The sequence below is a fragment of the Athene cunicularia genome, assembly GCF_003259725.1.
Source record: "Athene cunicularia isolate RWA chromosome 1 unlocalized genomic scaffold, athCun1 chr1_part1, whole genome shotgun sequence".
NCBI lineage: Eukaryota > Metazoa > Chordata > Aves > Strigiformes > Strigidae > Athene > Athene cunicularia.
In genome coordinates, this window is record NW_020799091.1 from 116,755,251 (window position 1) to 116,775,035 (window position 19,785).

The 19,785-nt window shown below is 42.0% G+C and overlaps 1 protein-coding gene across 1 annotated transcript in view; it reads left to right on the forward strand.

The window, feature by feature from the left end:
- Positions 1–19,785, forward strand: part of MYH15 (myosin heavy chain 15) — a 45,040-nt gene that overhangs the window by 24,644 nt on the left and 611 nt on the right. Inside the window, exons 25-41 of the mRNA XM_026850114.1 lie at positions 136–312; positions 832–977; positions 1,532–1,622; positions 2,596–2,985; positions 3,952–4,078; positions 5,157–5,275; positions 5,755–5,951; positions 6,987–7,336; positions 7,861–7,985; positions 10,321–10,436; positions 12,382–12,574; positions 13,281–13,484; positions 14,456–14,581; positions 15,955–16,125; positions 16,662–16,766; positions 17,901–17,996; positions 18,500–18,637. Coding sequence (XP_026705915.1) covers positions 136–312; positions 832–977; positions 1,532–1,622; positions 2,596–2,985; positions 3,952–4,078; positions 5,157–5,275; positions 5,755–5,951; positions 6,987–7,336; positions 7,861–7,985; positions 10,321–10,436; positions 12,382–12,574; positions 13,281–13,484; positions 14,456–14,581; positions 15,955–16,125; positions 16,662–16,766; positions 17,901–17,996; positions 18,500–18,637 — 2,871 coding nt within the window. The remainder of the gene's footprint in view (positions 1–135; positions 313–831; positions 978–1,531; positions 1,623–2,595; positions 2,986–3,951; positions 4,079–5,156; positions 5,276–5,754; positions 5,952–6,986; positions 7,337–7,860; positions 7,986–10,320; positions 10,437–12,381; positions 12,575–13,280; positions 13,485–14,455; positions 14,582–15,954; positions 16,126–16,661; positions 16,767–17,900; positions 17,997–18,499; positions 18,638–19,785) is intronic.

Consider the following 19,785-nt stretch of genomic DNA (forward strand, 5'->3'; position numbering starts at 1 on the left):
GGGGGTGGGGGCAGGGGGGATCCCTTTCTTTCCATTGTCTCCCTGCATACAAGTTCAGTACAGACAGTCATTTGAGCCAGGTTTGATAATCCCTTGCTTCAAAGTCTTATAAATACATCTTTCTTTCCCACACAGGTCAAAAATCTGACAGAAGAAATGGCAGCTCTTGATGAGAATATCAGCAAACTTACTAAGGAGAAAAAGTCCTTGCAGGAAGCTCATCAGCAAGTTCTGGATGACCTACAAGCAGAGGAGGACAAGGTCAACACACTGAGCAAAGCTAAAGTGAAATTGGAACAGCAAGTGGATGATGTAAGCTGTCTCTGCCTCCATGTTTCTCCAGGCTTGTTTGTCCACCACTTACAGTTTTCATGAGTCTGAAATGTTGCAAAGATTTGAAATGTATTCCTGTCCTTCTAGAAATGATCAAGGACCTAGAAATGTGGTCCTTTACTGCTTGTAAAAGGTATAGTTACAGGAAAGCCGTAAAACTTATCTATGTAGTTCAATCTTTGAAAGGAGTGCAATAGTGAGGGAAAATCCACTCAGTTTGCATTTGCACTGTAACTGACATGAAGTCTAACAGAACTTTGCTTCTAAGAGAACTGTGATGCTTGCACAAATGTAAAGCGTAGACTAACCCTTATGTTATATTTAGCTCATGTGCCCACTGGCTACTAGAAAACAAAAAATATAAAATAAGATGCTTGTACTTAAATACTTCTGCTTCACAACTTGCTAGAGCTCAGCACAAAACTGGGTTCAGCACACATCTGACTGTTGTAAACCATCTGTGTTCAATATACTTAATAAGTGACTTTGTTCCTAAAGCTTGAGGGCTCACTTGAACAAGAGAAGAAAGTGAGGATGGATCTAGAAAGGGCAAAACGCAAACTGGAAGGGGATTTGAAACTGACCCAAGAGAGTGTCATGGACTTGGAGAATGATAAGCTGCAGATGGAAGAAAAGCTAAAAAAGTAAGAGACTGATTCTGCTGTACAAAATAAAGCAGCACTGTTACCACTGTCATTTCAGAGCCTTCAGGCGTGTCATTCTGCTCTGATGGTGGCTAAAAGGAAATTCCATGAGGAGAGAGTGTGTAGCCAAGCTGAAACATTAGAATTCATTACACTTTCCAGCATCTAAAAAAAACCCCAAAAGTTATTTCTGTTTTTCATTGCTTAGAAGAGAAAACTGAAGGAAGTCTCTAAAAAGTTCTCATCCTAACTAGCTATAACAGTATTGTTGAAAGACCTGACTCTGTTAAATACCTTTTTCCACTGAGTCTGAAAAGAACATTACTTTTGTATGACACAAAGAATCAGAAACGTAATTGTGCAAATGCATGTAAAATCTTGACTTGGAAACTTCTGCTCAGATAAAGATGAGTTTTCATGTAAATCACAATACATGAGGATTGCTTTCATTTTTAGATATGTTAGAAGTTTTACTGAACAATTCAAAAACTGCAAAAGCCTAACTTGAAGCTACAGGGAAAATTGTCACAGTAGGATTTTCCTTTCCATGGCAGGAAAGAATTTGAAATGAGCCAGCTGAATTCCAAGATAGAAGATGAACAGGCTATAGTGATGCAGCTGCAGAAGAAGATCAAGGAGCTTCAGGTCAGCTTGCTTATTTCTCATATATCTTAGGATGAGTTTCTCTTTGTGCCTCACTGAAGGGCTTTGCAGAGACTTTTCAAGGCTAGCTGCAGCTCAGCTTTGAGACTCAAAGTGGTGCAACTTCGTAGCTTCCCAGACTGATCCCTTTTCCCCTCAGGATGCTCACTCTAGTGGTTCCTTCCAAGTAACAGGATGTATGACCACAGAATGCTAGTGGTTTCAGGCAAGACAGCAATGCTCTGGTGTTTTGTTTTAAGCAAATAATATTGTTCCAGACCATAGAGTTGAGGATGGATGCTGGGGTTCAGCAGTGATAAGCATGGATTTGAAATTCAGGGGAAGGGCTGTAGAACTTTTCAACAGAAGTGAAAAGGCCAAGGCAAGTCAGCACAGTGCAAACAAGATATCTTGACCCAAAATATCAGATCTGCTTTTTTGTAAATAAAGAACATTTGCATAACTTGGGAAGTGAAGTGTAGATTGGTCAAAATAACTGTTTTGTAAAGACTACCAATGAATATTTGTTATTCACGCAGTTCTACACACTGCTGTATTTGAAATGCTGTCTTAACACCCCTAGAGAGAAGTTACTTCAGTCACAGAGCTCATAAAATGGAAAAAAAGAGTCCTCTTAAATGAGTTTGTTGCTGCTACTCCTACTATCAAGTCTTTTTTCTCATGTACTTCAGCTGAATGTCAAGTAACATGAGCATAAGGTCAATGCACTTGTCCTAAATGTCTTGACTAGACCTTGTAGAGCAAACTACTGTAAGAAATATGTGACTCATTATCCTTAATCTAGTTCAAGATCTAATTTACTGGCAGAAATGGACAAATCCTTCAACTGCTGTGCTTCCACCTGTGCTGTAAAGTGTGGGCTAGCAGAGGGTTTAACAATTTTTTAGGTGCTTCATTGTCTTCTGATGGGAATCATCATGAAGGTGACCCAAAGGTGCTTGTGTCTCTTTGGTAGGCTCGTATAGAAGAACTAGAAGAGGAGTTGGAAGCAGAAAGAGCTGCTCGAGCCAAGGTGGAAAAGCAGAGATCAGATTTGGCCCGAGAGCTGGAGGAATTAAGTGAGCGGCTTGAGGAGGCTGGAGGAGCCACAGCTGCCCAGCTGGAGATGAACAAGAAACGTGAGGCAGAGTTCCTGAAGCTGCGGCGGGACCTCGAGGAGGCCACACTGCACTATGAAGCCACGGCTGCCACACTGAGGAAGAAGCATGCAGACAGTGTGGCTGAGATGGGAGAGCAACTGGACAACCTTCAACGGGTCAAGCAGAAACTGGAAAAGGAGAAAAGCGAGCTGAAGATGGAAGTGGATGACCTGTCATCCAACATGGAACAGATGGTCAAGGGAAAAGTAAGGGTCCTGAGGCTTCTCAAACCCCCAAAGGTCATGTGTAGCCAAGGCTGGTCTGAGGGTTTCACAGGACACTGGGTAGGGCTGGAGTGTTTTAGAAGGTGGTGTCTTGCAATCTGAGGGTGCTTACATACACAGTGTCCTCCCCTGCCCCAGCTGGTGGTGTAACTCTTCTTACTTGGAGATGGGACAGCAATTTAAATGGCCTGTCTAAAACACATCCCTAGTTTCAGGCATATTGTTTATCCATATATCTCAGAGCACAATACTGTGTCACTTAAATGGTGCTTCTCCAGGATGGTGCCATCCAAGGCTGGATATCTCCCATCCTAAGCAGAGTCCTCTCAGATCCTGCCCTTAGTTTACAGTTTTGACCCATGTTAGCAGGGATTGTAACGCAAAGGCTTGCATGACCATCATCTGTATTTTTACTTTCTGTGGCTGAATTGTGCATTTTGTTTCCTCAGTAGAGTCTGGGAAGCTTTCACAGCACTCTAAAGAGTTCTCTCAGTGCAAGTGAAGGGAAGAAATTTCAGTGTTCTGAGAGTTAGAAAGCTGTCATCAAACTCAATTTATGATAAATGGCAATTAAAGCAGAATCAGTAAAGCAATTTTCACTGAGGGTGATTTTCCCATCTAGGAATTATGAAGAGGCTATGTCTGAAATTCATAGGCATGTGATTGCTTTTGAAGTTCTTGCAGAGTCTTTTTACGCTGGTGCTTCCATTCAGAATGCATTTCAGGGAAAATAAATGGTGAAGGTGGTCTGATGGGGAGACCCTTGGCCTGGGACTGTAGGCACAGGACTACTATTCCCTGCTCTATTGCTGTGGTATTTGTGTCTTTGCTATCTGACATTTCTCTGAAAGACAAGCAAAGAAAAAGGGTATGTTTGGAAGGCTGCACCTTCCAAATAAATGGCTGCCTGGAGGCTACAGCTTGGTCTTTTCTCCCGACTCCCATTAGGCAAATGCAGAGAAACTTTGTCGAACTTATGAAGACCATCTGAATGAGACCAAAACGAAACTGGAGGAAATGACTCGCCTCATGAATGACCTCACTACTCAGAAGACAAAACTCCAGAGTGAGAATGGTATGTGCATGTTCAGCCCAGACAGACTGTTTCCCATTAAATTATCAGGCGTGTCTCAGCACTGCATCCGTGAGATGTACTGTGCAACAACATCTGCCCTGAAGGTGGCTGGATAAGGATTGCTGAGTGGAGTAGCAGCTTTGTGTCTTTTTTATAACCTTCTGGGAGGACTTTGCCTCGAACTGGTTTTTAAAACAAACCCATAACCATATTTACCAGCTTACTGTGATACCATCTCATGAGCTGAAATGGATGTGCTGACTAGCCACCCAGTTTCAGGAACAAGGACATGTACATCCATCGTGCAGCGCCAGAGGGAAGAGGAAGGAGTTGGCATCCTGCCACTGTCTGTGTGAATGCCATCTTCCCCAGCGTGTCCTTGGGCGTTGCACCCTAGAAGACGCTCACATATGACCAAGAATACCACATAACCTCTAAAATGCTTGCTACTTTTTTAGCCAGAGCAGTACTATTTAATCTCTGCATCCTCATCAAATATCACTGTTCTGTGTATTTTCAAAGATATATATTTCATTTCCTATGTGTTTTCTTGTTAGTTCTATGTACTCCTATAAGGCTGCAGTTTCCAGCCTGCGGTGACACCGTTCTTGTGATAAATGCAGTTTTCCTTATGTATCCCTCTGTTATGTATGTTGGTTGTTCTGAGGTTCTCAGGGTGCTTTGCAACCATCTGAGAAATCATCTGTCGAAAAGCAATGTAAAGTAGTGAAGAAAAGTATAAACAAAACCAGCTACAACTGCACATGAAAGTAAGCATCAGTCTAGTTTGATCCATGAGCTGAAGTAAAATTAACGAATTCAGGTATTGACAGCACCAAAAAAAAAAAAATTTAAAAATCACAAAACCCACAAAAAACCCACAAACAAACAAACACCTAAGGAAAACTGTCCTGGTGAAGTGTCTGATGGTTATAGCTTTTCAATAAGCTTCACAAAAGGTCAACCATAATCACTGTTAGTTCTTTTCCTCAGCAGAAATGGCCAGGTGGGACTTGGATTTTGGCTGGGACTTTGTCATTTCGTCATCTTACTTTTATGTGGTTAAATCCTATGGCAGGTGAATTTGTAAGACAACTTGAAGAGAAGGAGTCACTGATAAGTCAGCTGTCCCGGGGGAAAACATCATTTACACAACAGATTGAAGAACTTAGGAGACAGCTAGAAGAGGAAACCAAGGTAATGCTTTGACTGTGTTCCGTTCATTGAGATGGAATGAGGAAAACTGTTCGTGTTCATTTGTAGCATGAATAAAAGCTGAAATGAGACATAGGAGTGAGAATGCTTCCTGGTAATTGTACTCATATAAATTCCTGACCCTGACTGAGGCAAGTCACAGAAGAGTTTTGGAAAATAATCAGAGTCCATAATTGTTAAATAAAACTTACCTAGTAGGATACCCAAAATCTCAGATCTTGCATCTTAAAAGTTCATGCTTCTCCAAAAAAAGTTAGATTATTATCGGTCTTGATAGCTTCCTCAGCACATCACCAGTTAGGGATGATTTCAAACACTTCTTACCTCACTGGACCTGGACTGTCAAGGCCAGAGGCAAAAAAGAATAAAAGGCTTAAGCCTCCATTTGAATTTCTAGAGGCTGTTTGTTTGGAATTTGCTGTAAGTAACCCTGCAATGCTGTGATCTTTCTGTCCCTGCAGTCCAAAAATGCCCTGGCTCATGCCCTGCAAGCAGCCAGGCATGACTGTGATCTCTTGCGGGAGCAGTACGAGGAGGAGCAAGAAGCCAAGGCAGAGCTGCAGCGGGCTCTCTCCAAGGGAAACGCAGAAGTGGCACAGTGGAGAACAAAGTATGAGACTGATGCCATTCAGAGAACTGAGGAGCTGGAAGATGCCAAGTAAGTGGGTTACACGGGCTTCATCGTGCCCTTAGCTGGCAGGACTATGCTCCCTAGGACTTGTTATAGGGCTAAGGAAATAGGGCAACCTGGTTGGAAAAATCCCTCTGGCTCATTGCTGTCATTTGTGGGAGTCCTTCTTCTGTTTTTTTTATTGCTTGAGCAGGTCAATATTTCTGTTGAGTCCTTGTCCATGGGGTAGTGGATGTGGATAGTGGGGTTTATTTATGAACAAAAAAGATTAGAATACTATATTTGGTTATCTCACACACTCACCTGCTTTGTCATGGTCCAGTGATATGTTCTCTCAGTCCTGACTTCCCCTCCCAGCAGGGAGATGATGGCTGCCCCCGGAAGGCAGGGCACAAAGTCACGCTGGCTTGTGCTGTGCAAGCTGCTCCCAGTTACCAGTCTCAGACATTATTGTGCAAGGTCTCTGAGCATGTCCAGCACCTGCCTCTGTGCATCTCTGATCTGCAGGCTCTTCCCACACTTCCAGTATATATTTTTTTTCCATCTAGCATCTTCATGCTCTTCTTTCTGGGCCCTCCTTTCTTCTAGGACCTCTTCTTGACAGGACTCCCAGGCTCCTGTCTTCCCAATCTAAATAGTCTATGAACAAAACCCCAAGGTGTGACCAGCCTCCTACAGTGGTTCTGTCTCATATCTCTTAACTGGAGGAACACAACACTTTCAGTTAGACCAGGTCTTATGAAAACTTATAACCAGTCTGTGCTGGTTACAGCTAGCAAGTAGCAAGCTGCTGCTTGAGAGTTCAAAAGTTCAATTTCAAATATTCACACACACACACAGACACAAAATTATCAGCCACATCTCAGCATTCATAATTATAGCTGTTTTTTTGCTTATCATAGTCCCTTCTCTCTAGAGTCTTTCTTTCTCCATCCCTTCCCCTTGTTGCCCCAATTTTCCCTTTCAAAACTGATTTATTGAGATACTGCTTTGGTGTCGGTTTTTCTGGATAACATGGCAGTGGTGGCACTTGGTCATTTCATTGTCTTTTCCACTTGGTAGGAAGAAGCTTGCTGCTCGCCTGCAAGAAGCTGAAGAAGCAATTGAGGCGGCCAATGCCAAGTGCTCTTCTCTGGAAAAGACAAAGCACAGGCTGCAGAATGAGCTGGAAGACATGATGATTGACCTGGAGAAGGCCAACTCAGCAGCTGCGTCCCTGGACAAGAAGCAGCGTGGTTTTGACAAGATCATCAATGACTGGAAGCAGAAATACGAAGAGTCACAGGCTGAGCTGGAGGCTTCCCAGAAGGAGGCCCGTGGCCTCAGCACTGAGCTCTTCAAGCTGAAGAATGCCTACGAGGAGACGCTGGACCACCTGGAGACAGTGAAAAGGGAAAACAAGAATCTCCAAGGTAGGCTTCATTCAGGCTCCACATAACAGCTGTGGGGAAAGGCATTTCTCTCATCCTTGAGGCTAGCTTCCCAATGTATTTGGAGACACTGACTGATGCGGGCAGTTAAAGTTTTAAACATAGAAATGGTATGGCCAGAGGAGAGCAGGCTTCCCTTTGCTCACCTGTCAATGAAGCTCACTAGCAGAGGTGCCAGTCTCAGGGGAGGAACAAAAAAGTTGACAGAGGTGCAGCGGATGAAGCCTAGACACCTCTCAAAGCAGAGCACAGTGCTGCAAGCCTGCAGATCACAGATAAAAGCGAAACAGCTATGACCACTTCAAAAAGCATTTACAAGAAAGTCTGTGCCTCCAAGTTGGTCAGGTAAAAAAAGTTGCTGTAATTGAAAGTAGGGCAGTGCTTGTGTACAGACGAGCTCTTAAGGTAGTAGTTTGAGGTACAGGTCCTGTATTTTTGCTCTGTGAATTGCAGTATGTTTGGGACACTCTGATCACTAAATCCATCCATCTTGTTTTTTGTTTCAGAGGAGATTTCTGATCTGACCAATCAGATTAGTGAAGGAAACAAGAGCCTCCATGAAATAGAAAAAATAAAGAAACAGGTTGAACAAGAGAAGTCAGAAGTTCAGCTGGCTCTGGAAGAAGCAGAGGTAAGGAAAGAAAGCTCAAAGGAAGCAGAAAGGATGTCTTTAATCATGACTTTTCTTCCTTTTTATTCCTCTCAGCAACACAGCCAATGTGTTGATTGTTGGCTAAATGCAACCTCTCTGCACCCAGCTCCTCTGGGCTTGCTAGCCAGTGTTTTCAAGAATGACTGGTGACTTTTGGAGATGTCAGCTCTAAGATCATCAAGTGGAGGCCCTTTCAAAGCCAGTGTCTTGTAGGTTTTGGGGTTTTGTTGTTGGGTTAGTTTTGGGGTTTTTTTTCCCTTTCGGGAAGCTCAGAAATCTTCTGCCCACCTCCTGAAAATCCAGTCCTTTTCACTCACTTAAGCATAGAGTATTTCAGTCTTTCAGGAAACAGGAACTGCTGAGAATTATGGTCTTATAGTATTTTATCAGGTATTTCTAGTGCCTAGTTTCCAACAGCAGTTTCACCATTTCCTGGTTTTGAGAATAAGAAAACAAACCTCCTGATGACTTTAAATTTTATAAGGTCTCACATATTGTGTTGGATACTGCAGCCTGCTTAAAAAAATGGTAGCAGCCTCAGAAACCAGATGAAAACAGACCGTAGGAAATCTTTGACTCCCGTAAGACTTTCGTGAAGACACTTAGCATCACTGCATTAATTTCTACAGCAACAAGCATGTACATACCCAAGAACGATGCCTTATCTCAGTTTCCAGAAACAAATGAACAACACAGAACAAGCTGACTGGAAATCCTGGTTATTCACTTACAGGGCTGGGTTGTCAGATTTTTTGGAAAGTTTGGTGCATTGCAGAGTTAGGAAGGGGGTCTAGGTGTTGCTGGCTCGAAGCAACACAGCACACAGCAAGGGTTTTTAATGAAAGCTGTATTTCTTCTGAATCATACTCTAAATAATATCTGCTGAAACAAACATCACCCAGTGAGGGGATCCATTAATATTTTAAATGCTGTGCAACTTCTTTTGTCTGTTACAGGATGCTTTATACTTTGCGGGGATTTCCCAGCCAGACAAGCAGGTGTCATGATCAGAGCAAAGAGCATGTCTGTCTTCCACAGCTCTGAGATGTGGAGAGTGATTACATGCTCTGCCAATAAATTTCTCTTGCTAGAAAGAATACACTGGTTCTTCAGGGATCTAAGGGCTACGCTTTACTTCCCTGGACTATGTGGAACAGCTCCCTAAAGCTCAGTGAAATTAGGAACTAACAAAAGTAAAGTGGTGGTGTATTTTATTTTAGTTTTGAAAGAAATGGTTTAATGTGGATTTTCTCCCTTTCTTGTGAGTTTGGGTCTCCAGCAGACACCACTGGTGACACAGTACTCCTGCGTGCTGTTCCCATTAATACACTGTGGGTCCTTAGCATGAAATGTGCATTCAACTGACCTGTAGCTGCTGCATGATGGCTAGAGATGAGCAAAGGCTTTGTAGCGTTTTGTCTTCAGAACCTCCGTTCTGCTTCCATCATCTCTCATGGGAAGCATAGCTAAGCCTGTGCAATTCCAAAATATACAGTATTCAGTTCTGCTTCCCTTCCCTGTTTGATGCAAGCAGCAAGGAGTCAGAATGTCACTGAGCTTGGTTTTCTGAAAGACCTGGAAGTCACAGTCCCTGGTATTTCACTACAGGCTGTCGTCAGCTCAGTTCTTGACTTCCATACAAGTGTAAGAACAAAGACACAGGAACAAATCTCCCTTGTTTCATAGTTGTCTTCATGTTAGCTGGAAAGAGTGGTCAGAGTATTTTTGCATTTTGTCATATAGAGCTGATTTCTGTTATTTCTTTCCTTTAAGTCATACTGCCTAATAAGACTGTATAAATGGGAGGCTTTCAACACTTAATGATTTGAAGAGATCTTTGTGAGCTGGGGGATGTGTGGACTCCTTCACCCTTCCAACAATAATCTTGCTTTAGCTTTTGCCTATTCCTTACAAGCCCATGAAATGGGCTGATATGATTGGACTGAATATAGTCACACCAGAGGGTGACTGTACAGGGGTGTGGGAGCACCAAACGTCTGTTGATACCGAAACCACACAGGCAGGGCCCTAAGGTATTTCTTTTGTGATGCATGGCCTGTTTGACAATTTGTCCTCTGAGGAGCTTGCTGCTCAGTTTTCCAGCTGCCAAGATGCATTAGAAGGCAAATAAATTAATTTTTTTGCCATGTAAGCTGCTCATGTTCTTGCCTAGAGACAGAGGTAGGTAGGAAACTATGCTATTGGGAATGGGAAGAAAAGTGTGAAAGGATCATCTTTGTGCAGCAGCTTGTGATTTAAAAAAAAACAAAACCAGAAAACCAACTCCTGGCTTCTTTGGTGCTCTCTATTTCAGGGAGCTTTGGAGCATGAAGAAAGCAAGACTCTTCGTTTTCAGCTTGAACTTTCTCAGCTTAAAGCAGAGTTTGAAAGGAAACTGACAGAAAAGGAGGAAGAAATGGAAAATATAAGGTACTGTGCAGGAAGCAGCATGTTTTTTTTAAGGGGAAAATCTCAAAAGACCAGAAATATTCTCAAGACGCAAGCCAGTCAAATGCACCACAGGTAGTTATGCCAGCACAAGCACATGCTGTCCATACCAAAACAGCTCTGATTACTGCCAAAGGGTAGTCCTACCACATTACCATTTCTTCATTCAAATATTCCTGTCAGCTCAGTCTCCGCCAGCATACTCATACGCCCATCACACATCCCGCGTAGCAGCCGTAATACAGTTGACTGGCACAACCAAAGTCGCAGCAGCCCAAGGGCCGCTGAGTCTGTGTGTTTACAGTATGGAGACAAGTAGGTCTAGAGAGCTGCCTTCTAATCCTCTAGGACGACTGCCTCCCAGGGGGAACCACAGCTGAAATCAGTGGTGCTCAAACCTCTGTTATCTGAAGGCAATCTTTACCTCTGCATTTAGTTAATTTATGCAGTTACAGCTACACTGATTGTGGGAGGATGTGAGGAGCTTGCCGTTATGTGCACACCATTTGGGAAAGCAGTGAGAATTGCAGAGGTACAGAAAGTATGAATATAAAAAGAGAGGAGCTTGCAGGTAAAAGGAATATACAGAAGAAATGGAAAGCAATTAGGTGACAGAAGGATGATATCTTTTGTCTCTCCTCTCCCCCTCAGCACTCACTCTAGTCTGAGGAGTTATACTCTTTAAATGATGCTACGCTGGAGCAGATTTTCAGCAACGTGTATGCAATCCTTCAGAAAACTCTGGCCTTGAATTAGTCAGTGTTTCGACGCTATTCACCCAAGAACCATATCATTGCTTGTCAGCAGGCTAAAGGGTAGGGAAGGGAAAGTCCAAGGCCCACCCTGAACAGCATAGGTACAATGACTGACATGTTGTTTCAGAAACAAATAATGTTTCAGCCCTTTCAGGTACTATCTTCTGATGTCCTGCAGATGTCTGGATTATGGAGATCTCAGGGCAAGCTATCCTAAACAATGCTTTATGCCTCAGATTTGTTATGAGTGTTTTGCTGCTAAGTTGTTCAGTAGGCATGCTGTGTTGCTCCCTGGGAATCTTGGGCACAGTTCAGTATCTTGCTGAAGCAGTAAGGCCCTCAAGGTTTTCCTTGTTGACTCAGTGATTTCCCAGAACTCCTACGCCTTCAGCAAAACTTGGCCAGCAGCAAGATAAATATTTCCCTATGCAAATCATATTCTGTGCTTTGAGTTAATCATAGGACTTGACTGTTATAGATTCAAGAAAATTAAGCATCCGTCTGTATCTGTTTTGCAATCTTTAAATTGACACTAAGCTTTCTTTCACAGGGGGACCAGGCTGTTAATTAGGATGGGCTTAATCTCTTCTAAGTTTAGATGTCCATAACACAGATTTCTATTCCTGAATTATTCCCCTTATAAGTGAGCATAAGAAATGTGTTTCAACATCTACTTTAAGACACAGTAAACTGTAGCTTACACATGCCATTTACTATAAAGAGCACCTAGAGTAATTAGCATAGCTGCCTACCTTCAGTTTGATTATTCCCCTCCAGTAATGCCTTCATTAAAAGGCTGAGATGTAAAACATCCCTGTGAATGATTCCATAAATATCTTGGTGAGTGACTGCTAAGCTTGAAGTGCTTCTTGTTAGGTTCAAACCTGTACTTATTGCTTTTACAAGAGATCTGAGATAACTCCTTGCTCCAATATTGCCAAAGGAAATGCAGGAGAAGGATACTATAGGTACTTACAGCTCAGGAGCTAGCTGAGGGTGTGAAGCACACCAGCCAGTTAGATGGCAGTGAGGCACTAGAAACCTGTGCTATGTATGTCATTCAGAAATATACTTCTATTTCTGGAAATGAGACACTTCCAGAACGTGAAGTACCACTGCATGTAGTTCTACATTCCTGTGCAGATGGGAAAACGACTTCACGTCCTTTTCAGGAGAAATCAGCAACGTGCCATAGATTCACTGCAGTCCACCCTTGATTCTGAAGCCCGGAGCAGAAATGAGGCCATCCGACTCAAGAAGAAGATGGAAGGGGACCTCAACGAGATGGAAATCCAGCTCAGCCATGCTAACAGGCATGCTGCAGAAGCAACAAAGTCAGCACGTGTCTTGCAGACCCAAATAAAGGTACTCCAAGAGCTGCCAGTCCAAGCACCCAGTGGTCGGTTTGGGCTAGGCTTCATTAGCACAGAGCAAAACAGCAATGGTGATGGTAATTAAGAGAGAAGCTCCTCCCAAGGATGCGCAGGGAAAGGCCTTAGTGATCACATCTGATGTAAGAGAATACTGAAACATGGATTTCTTCCAAGACTTGCATACAAGCTGGATGAGATCCAGTCATAAAACCCATGCTGGCTACAGCCTCCTGCAGGGGCAGAAAGCTGCAGCACGAGGAGCTGAAAATCTATGATTTTGTTGTGAGCTTGCAAGTCCTTTAAAAGTGGAGAGCAAGTCAGTTGGCTGGAGGACATAGAACATGTGCATATTCAGCTTTGTTGTTTACTTCAACATTTGTAGTAGCTTTAAAAAAAAAAAAAAAAAAAAAAAAAAACTTTGCTAAGACATCTCTTAAATCTCCGCCTCTCCCATGCCTAAACAGATAGTTCTGCCTCAGGCAAAACCATGAGCTCTCACAGATTTGAACGCACAGGTTTTTCTCTCCTTGCACCACATACCACAAAGCTATTCAGCTTACAGTGTGAAGGAAGTCTCACTGAAATCAGTGCTTCTTTATTGGATATGCAACCTCTGCAATCTGGGGTCCTCTTATGTAAGCAGAGCGGCTTGAAAGGGAGTTGCACTGGTAAAAAACCAAACACCTGTTTTGTTATAGGAGCTTCAGGTGCAACTGGATGACTTGGGACACATGAATGAAGATCTGAAGGAGCAGCTGGCCGTCTCTGACAGGAGGAACAATCTTCTCCAGTCGGAGCTGGATGAACTGAGGGCTTTGCTGGACCAAACTGAACGGGCAAGGAAGCTGGCAGAACATGAACTGCTGGAAGCCACTGAACGTGTGAACCTGCTTCACACTCAGGTTGGCTTTTTCCTTGCTCTCTCCCTCAACAGGTTAAACTGAGCCTTGTCTATTAAGCACTGACACTATTTGTCCAATGTTGTAAGTCAGACACACCTTGCCCTCTTTCAAGTGAAAAAATGAGGAAGTCACTCCCTTCCAGTTAGCTGGAATTGATGATTCAAGCAATTGTTTTAAACAGTTTCCAGAAAAAGCGATAATGGAAGATAACGAGTAAATTTGCTTTCTTTCCTTCTTCCATGCTGTAAAAGCAGTTTCCTGCTTTAGTTAAGCCCTGGCTGGGATGGTGACGCATTACTTTGGAGAAGTAACACAGGTGCTGTATGTTACTCAGCAATTAAAACTGCAGAGGCTGAGTTCTAACCACCCGTGTGTTGTTCAGGGCAGGAACTGCCCCGCAGCAAAGTGCTCTCTGCCAGGTCACAGGTCTTCATTAAGACAGGCCTTTGGGCTTTGTCAAGATGGACACTGCAATTTGTACAGGGCCATGGAGGGGTGTGTGATGACTCGCCAGCATTTTTACTACAAAACCAAAGCGTCTCTTCACCAAATAATGGTCAGAAAGAAATGAAAATGTGCTACAGGCTGGTGATGTTTTGCAGCGTTTCCTCCAGCCCATTGGTGACAGAGGGCTTCTGTTTTAATCACCTCGGTGTCTAACTTATTACAGACTGTTAGTTTTCCAAAATGAACTGCCTTATTCATTCTTCTATTTCAGCCTATTGCTTATTAATTTCTCTGAATCAAAATTTGAATATGTACAGCTTTCAGAGTATTTTTAATATTTTCTCAGTCTGAAGCTACACAGGCCAACCCTTACCACATACCTGTGTCTGCCTTCCCAAATACTGTTCTGTGTATTCTAAGAGTTGCAAAAATCAGTAAGCCTTGCTGTACTGTTAGTATTTAGAGGAGTTATGTCTCTAATCATCACTTTTTCTGCTTTTCCTTTGGGGAAAACTTAATAAAAGAACACAAGCCTGATCAATCAAAAGAAGAAGCTGGAGAGTGATATTTCCCAAATGCAAAATGAAGTGGAGGAATCAGTCCAGGAGTGCCGGAATGCAGAGGAAAAGGCCAAGAAAGCAATCACAGATGTAAGTAGGCTGGTTCCTTGTTCATTTCTTTTCAGTACTGCAATGTCTTAAGACAGCCAAGAACGTATTTCCAAGATCACCGTTTCTGTGCTTGTTACAAAGTTCATACATCCAAAGCACTCCACAGTTATCTGGAGGTAACCGATGAAACTACAAAATAAAACAGGCTCGAGGTAAAAAGAGAGGAAGGACTTTTTCCTGATGTTTAGGTTTTGGTTGTTCTGTTAGGGGTTTTTGCCCCAAGAATGCACTTTCCACTCACCCTCAAAGTCTCAGGTAATATCACCTTTGAATCAAAGTAAATTATACATCTGGATAGGTTAAACCAGTTCAGACTGAGCTAGTGCTAACTGGTCTCCTGGTGTGTGTAGATACTGATGAGAGAAAAAAATTACCAAATCCCAAATGAGGTACCCTAGAACTAGGTGTCTGTTGGATAAACATGAGGCCTAAGATCCCAAGAGGAGAGAGTGAGTGCATTCTTCCTCCAGGGAAGACACAATTTGGGCAGGTATAGTTTCATTTTCTGCAGACCTGGAGAAACCCATGTCTTCAGAGTTCAGCTGATTTATCACATCATACCAACACATAAAATGAAAGCTAAAAGTGGAGGTTTCTGTGAGTTACATGTGCCTGGACAAATTTATTCCCATACCACGGTCTTCTCAGCTGACAGCACTGTTGCTGCCTGCCAGAGAGATGATGCTGGATGTGCTTGATTCAGCCTGGATCACAATGATTGCTGTCTTCCAATGACTGCTCAGTGATGGGTACAAAACCTGTAAATGAATCTTGGTGGCAGGCACAGATATCAAAGCAGGAGTGAGCTAACTGACACCCTTGTTACCTTTCTTAAAGAATGGCCAGGGACTCTGTAAAATGTTGAGACTGAGCTTCCTATCCCAGCACAAACTGTAGAAACTACTGTGTTCTTACAGCCACTCAGGCAGCTCTTGTCTATGGCTGTGAAGGGAAATTTGTCTGCCAATTCTTTTAAACTACTACCTTTCGAGAGCTCTAAACACCAAGATTATAATTTGAATAAATGCTGTGTAAAATTTCTGTAGTGAATGGCACGAGCTTACTTATAGGAATTATAAATGAGGACATGATATAGCACAGATACAAAAAGAAAAAAGAAAAAAAAAAAAGAGGGGGAAACTTTTACTTAGATTAGAATAGGGAGGGGGAAAAAAAAGGCCTCCAAGGCTATTCTGTCCAGGCAAGATATGCACACAGAAGATATTTTCTGGAACTTTGGGTACAGTAAATGATCCAAATAGGGGATAATCCAAGATCAATCTTCCATCATTTCTTCTGAGCCATAATCCAATAGCATAAGAGAGCTGCTGTAAAATGTAGTTGTTTTTCAGGCAGCAATGATGGCTGAGGAACTTAAAAAGGAGCAGGATACTAGTGCTCACTTAGAGAGAATGAAGAAGAACATGGAGCAAACCATTAAAGACCTCCAAAAGCGACTGGATGAAGCAGAACAAATAGCTCTGAAAGGTGGCAAGAAGCAGATCCAGAAACTGGAATCCAGGGTAAGTTTGTGATCCAACTTCAGACCACTCTGAATCCTGCTTACAGAACTGGGACCAGGTAGGTACCCTAGAGCTGCCTGATAAATTCATAGAAGCCAATAAGGGATACTATGAATGCTTTCCTCTGTTTCACAGAATGCAGGTGAGTAGTTCTCGGAGGCATGCTTCCCCTTCATCATCCAGCTATAATGAGCTGTTGTAGCACAGCAGGTGACCAATCCCTTGATTTCAAAAAAAAAAATTACACACACACACATACACCTCCAACATCTAAAACCAGCAAAAACCTCTCGCATGCTTGCTTCAGTTAAACTTTTTTGGCCTTTCCATATGTCTGTACCTCTGACTGCTAGTGCAGCTTATATATATTTATGAAAAAGCATAATGGAAAGGTGACATTTTGATCTGTTCCTGAAATTAGACTCTATGGAGATGCTGAGAAAATGAGCATCTCTTGAACTGTGAAAAAAATTATCTGCTGCTTTTATATATATGTAGCATAATGGCAAGGATTTTTTCTTCTTTTTTTTTTGCAGGTTCGTGAGCTGGAGAATGAACTTGAGGCTGAACTCCGTCGCAATTCGGATGCCCAAAAGGGAGCCCGCAAGTTTGAGAGACGCATCAAAGAGCTGACTTACCAGGTATGCTGAGGACTGCAGTAACCGCTAGGTCACTGGAAAGAAATGTGTTCTCCCAAACAGTGTCTTAAGTTGCCTCAGTGTTTCAGTGAAGGATGGCTGTACCCAGAGCTTTCTGATTGTAGGAAGCTTTAGGGATAGGAGGAACATAACTCCTAAGGCTACCACCATCTTGCCTGATTCATTGTACCTAATGTTAGAAAGCCTCTGTTGCCGGGATTCAGACAGTTTTAGCACAGTATTAATATGGAGCAGGCTTAGATGACTATTCATACTGCAAGAGAAGAAGGAGCCCAGCTGTCTCTCAGCTGTGCTGATGTTGCTAAAAAGAACCGGGAGGATTCAGTTGACACTGATGCATCACTCAGCATAGGGTTGCCTGGTCCCAGGGCTCTGTCACCTATTACTGAGCAGCAAGGTCTAGTCTTGAGCTTCCCACAGGTTTGCTAAGAGCTGCTGTCGCTGCTGCTTGACTTTCGAAAAAGGTCTTCAGTGCTCTCTGCTGATCCTTTTGCTTTCAACAGCATTCTTAAGAAAATAATCCTATCCATCTGCTTTAGGAGATTATTTAGCCTCCTACCTTGTTGTTTTACTTCGACTTTTGTACAAGGAGGCTGAAGGCTCTTTTCTTAGAATACAATGTGCAGAAAAATAGCCGGTCCTTCTCCTTATGGAGTGTGACAGATTAAACCTGGCTCCTTTTACCAAAAATGCCTCCAAACCAGACTTTAAAATATGCAAATTACATGTTTTTAAGTCCACTCATAAATGTTTCACTAAATAATGACATGCTCTATGATGACAAGACTGCTCCTCACTCCTGAGCATGTATAAATGTATGTATATACCTCTGAATATGTGTGCACACATATATCTGTATTTATATGTATCTATATTTACATACATATAAATGGCGAGGGCACTCTCTTTTAGTCCTCAGCCTCCAAGCTTACATACATTTTCAATCAACCTATAGAGATTTTTCTCATCTATACATGGGGTGATCACCCTATGGCATGTTTGTATGTAAACTATATGTTTCTAAAATAGTATGTATGACATCCATACCTACTACACTGTGGGACATGCTTTAGGCCTTTTTACACTATCAACCCAATTAATTGTGTTTCAATACAGTCAGAAGAAGATAAGAAGAATCTGGCCAGGATGCAGGATCTGATTGACAAGCTACAATTAAAAGTGAAGAGCTACAAGCACCAAGCAGAGGAAGCTGTAAGCAACTATTTGGGCCTTTTTACCTTTGATAAATTTATTGTTCTAAACCCAAAATATTTAATCCATAGAAGCTTTTAGTACAAATACACATTTTGTGTATTAATATTTGGATTTATATTCATATAAATCCTATAGGTTGTATTTATAATAAATATAAAATATGTAGCGTATGTGTTGATTATATATAAGAAAAGGTATTAAATTTTATCTTAAGATTGCAGTGTAATTTGCAAGGGAAAGGGGGGAGGGAAGGAACAGGGAAGCCCTTTTCCCTCCTAGTCCTTCAGAAGGCGTGTTGCAAGCCTCCCAGTTCACTTAACATGGAGAGTGCCACTGGAAACATCAACCCTGTGAAAAAACAGTCTCAGTTCTCCAGGAGACAAGTGGTTCCCATACAGCTGTTACCTAGTCGTGCTGAGCACTTTTCTTCCCTCTTGAAATGGAAGGCTTTATTTTCATGTGGACAGGAGGAAATCAGCTGCGCTGTTTTCTCTCACCAGGAAGCTCAAGCCAATCTGTACCTTTCAAAGTACAGAAAACAGCAACATGATCTGGATGATGCTGAAGAAAGGGCTGAAATAGCTGAATCTCAGGTTAATAAACTGAGGAGCAAGTCAAGAGATATTGGCATGAAAAAGGTATGGTTATACCATATGGGGTAAATGTGACTGTTTAATACACGGTAGTAGATGCTATGTATGCAGGAAGATCTGTTACATCTCTTAAAGTAGCATGAACTAGAATAAGTTTACTGCATTTTTTAGTTTCAGCCTACCCTTTATTTTAACATTAAGGTAAGACTTTAGGATAGCAATCTGATGCTTAGGCAAAATTAATTCTCCCTCCTCTTGATGTTGACATTTAACCTCTGTGCTCAGCAGCCAGAAGTTTCCAGAACTGGTGGTTTGGGGTTTTTTTGCAAGTGATATTAAAAAGATCTATCTTTTTCTCCCTGCGATGATGTACATTTCTGTAATATGTAATACAGCCTGGGGATTACTGCACTGGCAGATACTGTAACATTGCTCTTCCAATGACCTTGTACTGATTTGAAGAGCTGGATGAAAAGAAAATATTAGTGATTAGTCACTTAAGTGCTGAGAAATTGTTAGTAATTAGAAATATTTGTGGTGTTTTGCACTTTTTCAGAATGACAGTAGAGTAATATTGATGAAACTAAAAGGTGCTTAAGAACTTCATCTGGAACTGAAAGAAACCTTTGCTTATCTATGCTTGCATTGAGGCAAGCAGGACATGAAAAAATGGGGTTGTTACTTGTAGGAGTGATAGAAAGATGAGCTCGGTCATTGCTTTTATGTTATTTCATTTGCAAGTGTAACACAATCTCCCATGCTTAATGTCATCTAGGTTTTATGGGGGTGACAGCTCCACCATATGCAGCTCTACCATCTAAAGCAGAGCTACATTAAAACTAGATCTGTGAAACTCACAAGTTCTGAAGCTTTTAGGAGTAAAAGATTTCCACATATTTTTCTTTAAATTATTCCAGATCTAGAAAAAAATTCACCTCAATTTCACAAAACCATGGTATCACACAGACACTAAAATAGGTAAATCATAAGAATAATTTATTTTTTAAAATACTCTTAAGAGTGCCATTTATTCCCTGTATCTCACTAGTACCCTCTTTCTGTCTCAAATATGCAAAAGTTACAGAAAAGTGGATGTCTGTTTCTAGTAGTTAGATGGATTTGGTGTTGGTAGACTCACAGCTCTGGCTTATAGCAGAGTATTGTGCTGACAAAAGATGAGCTGAGTGGTGCAC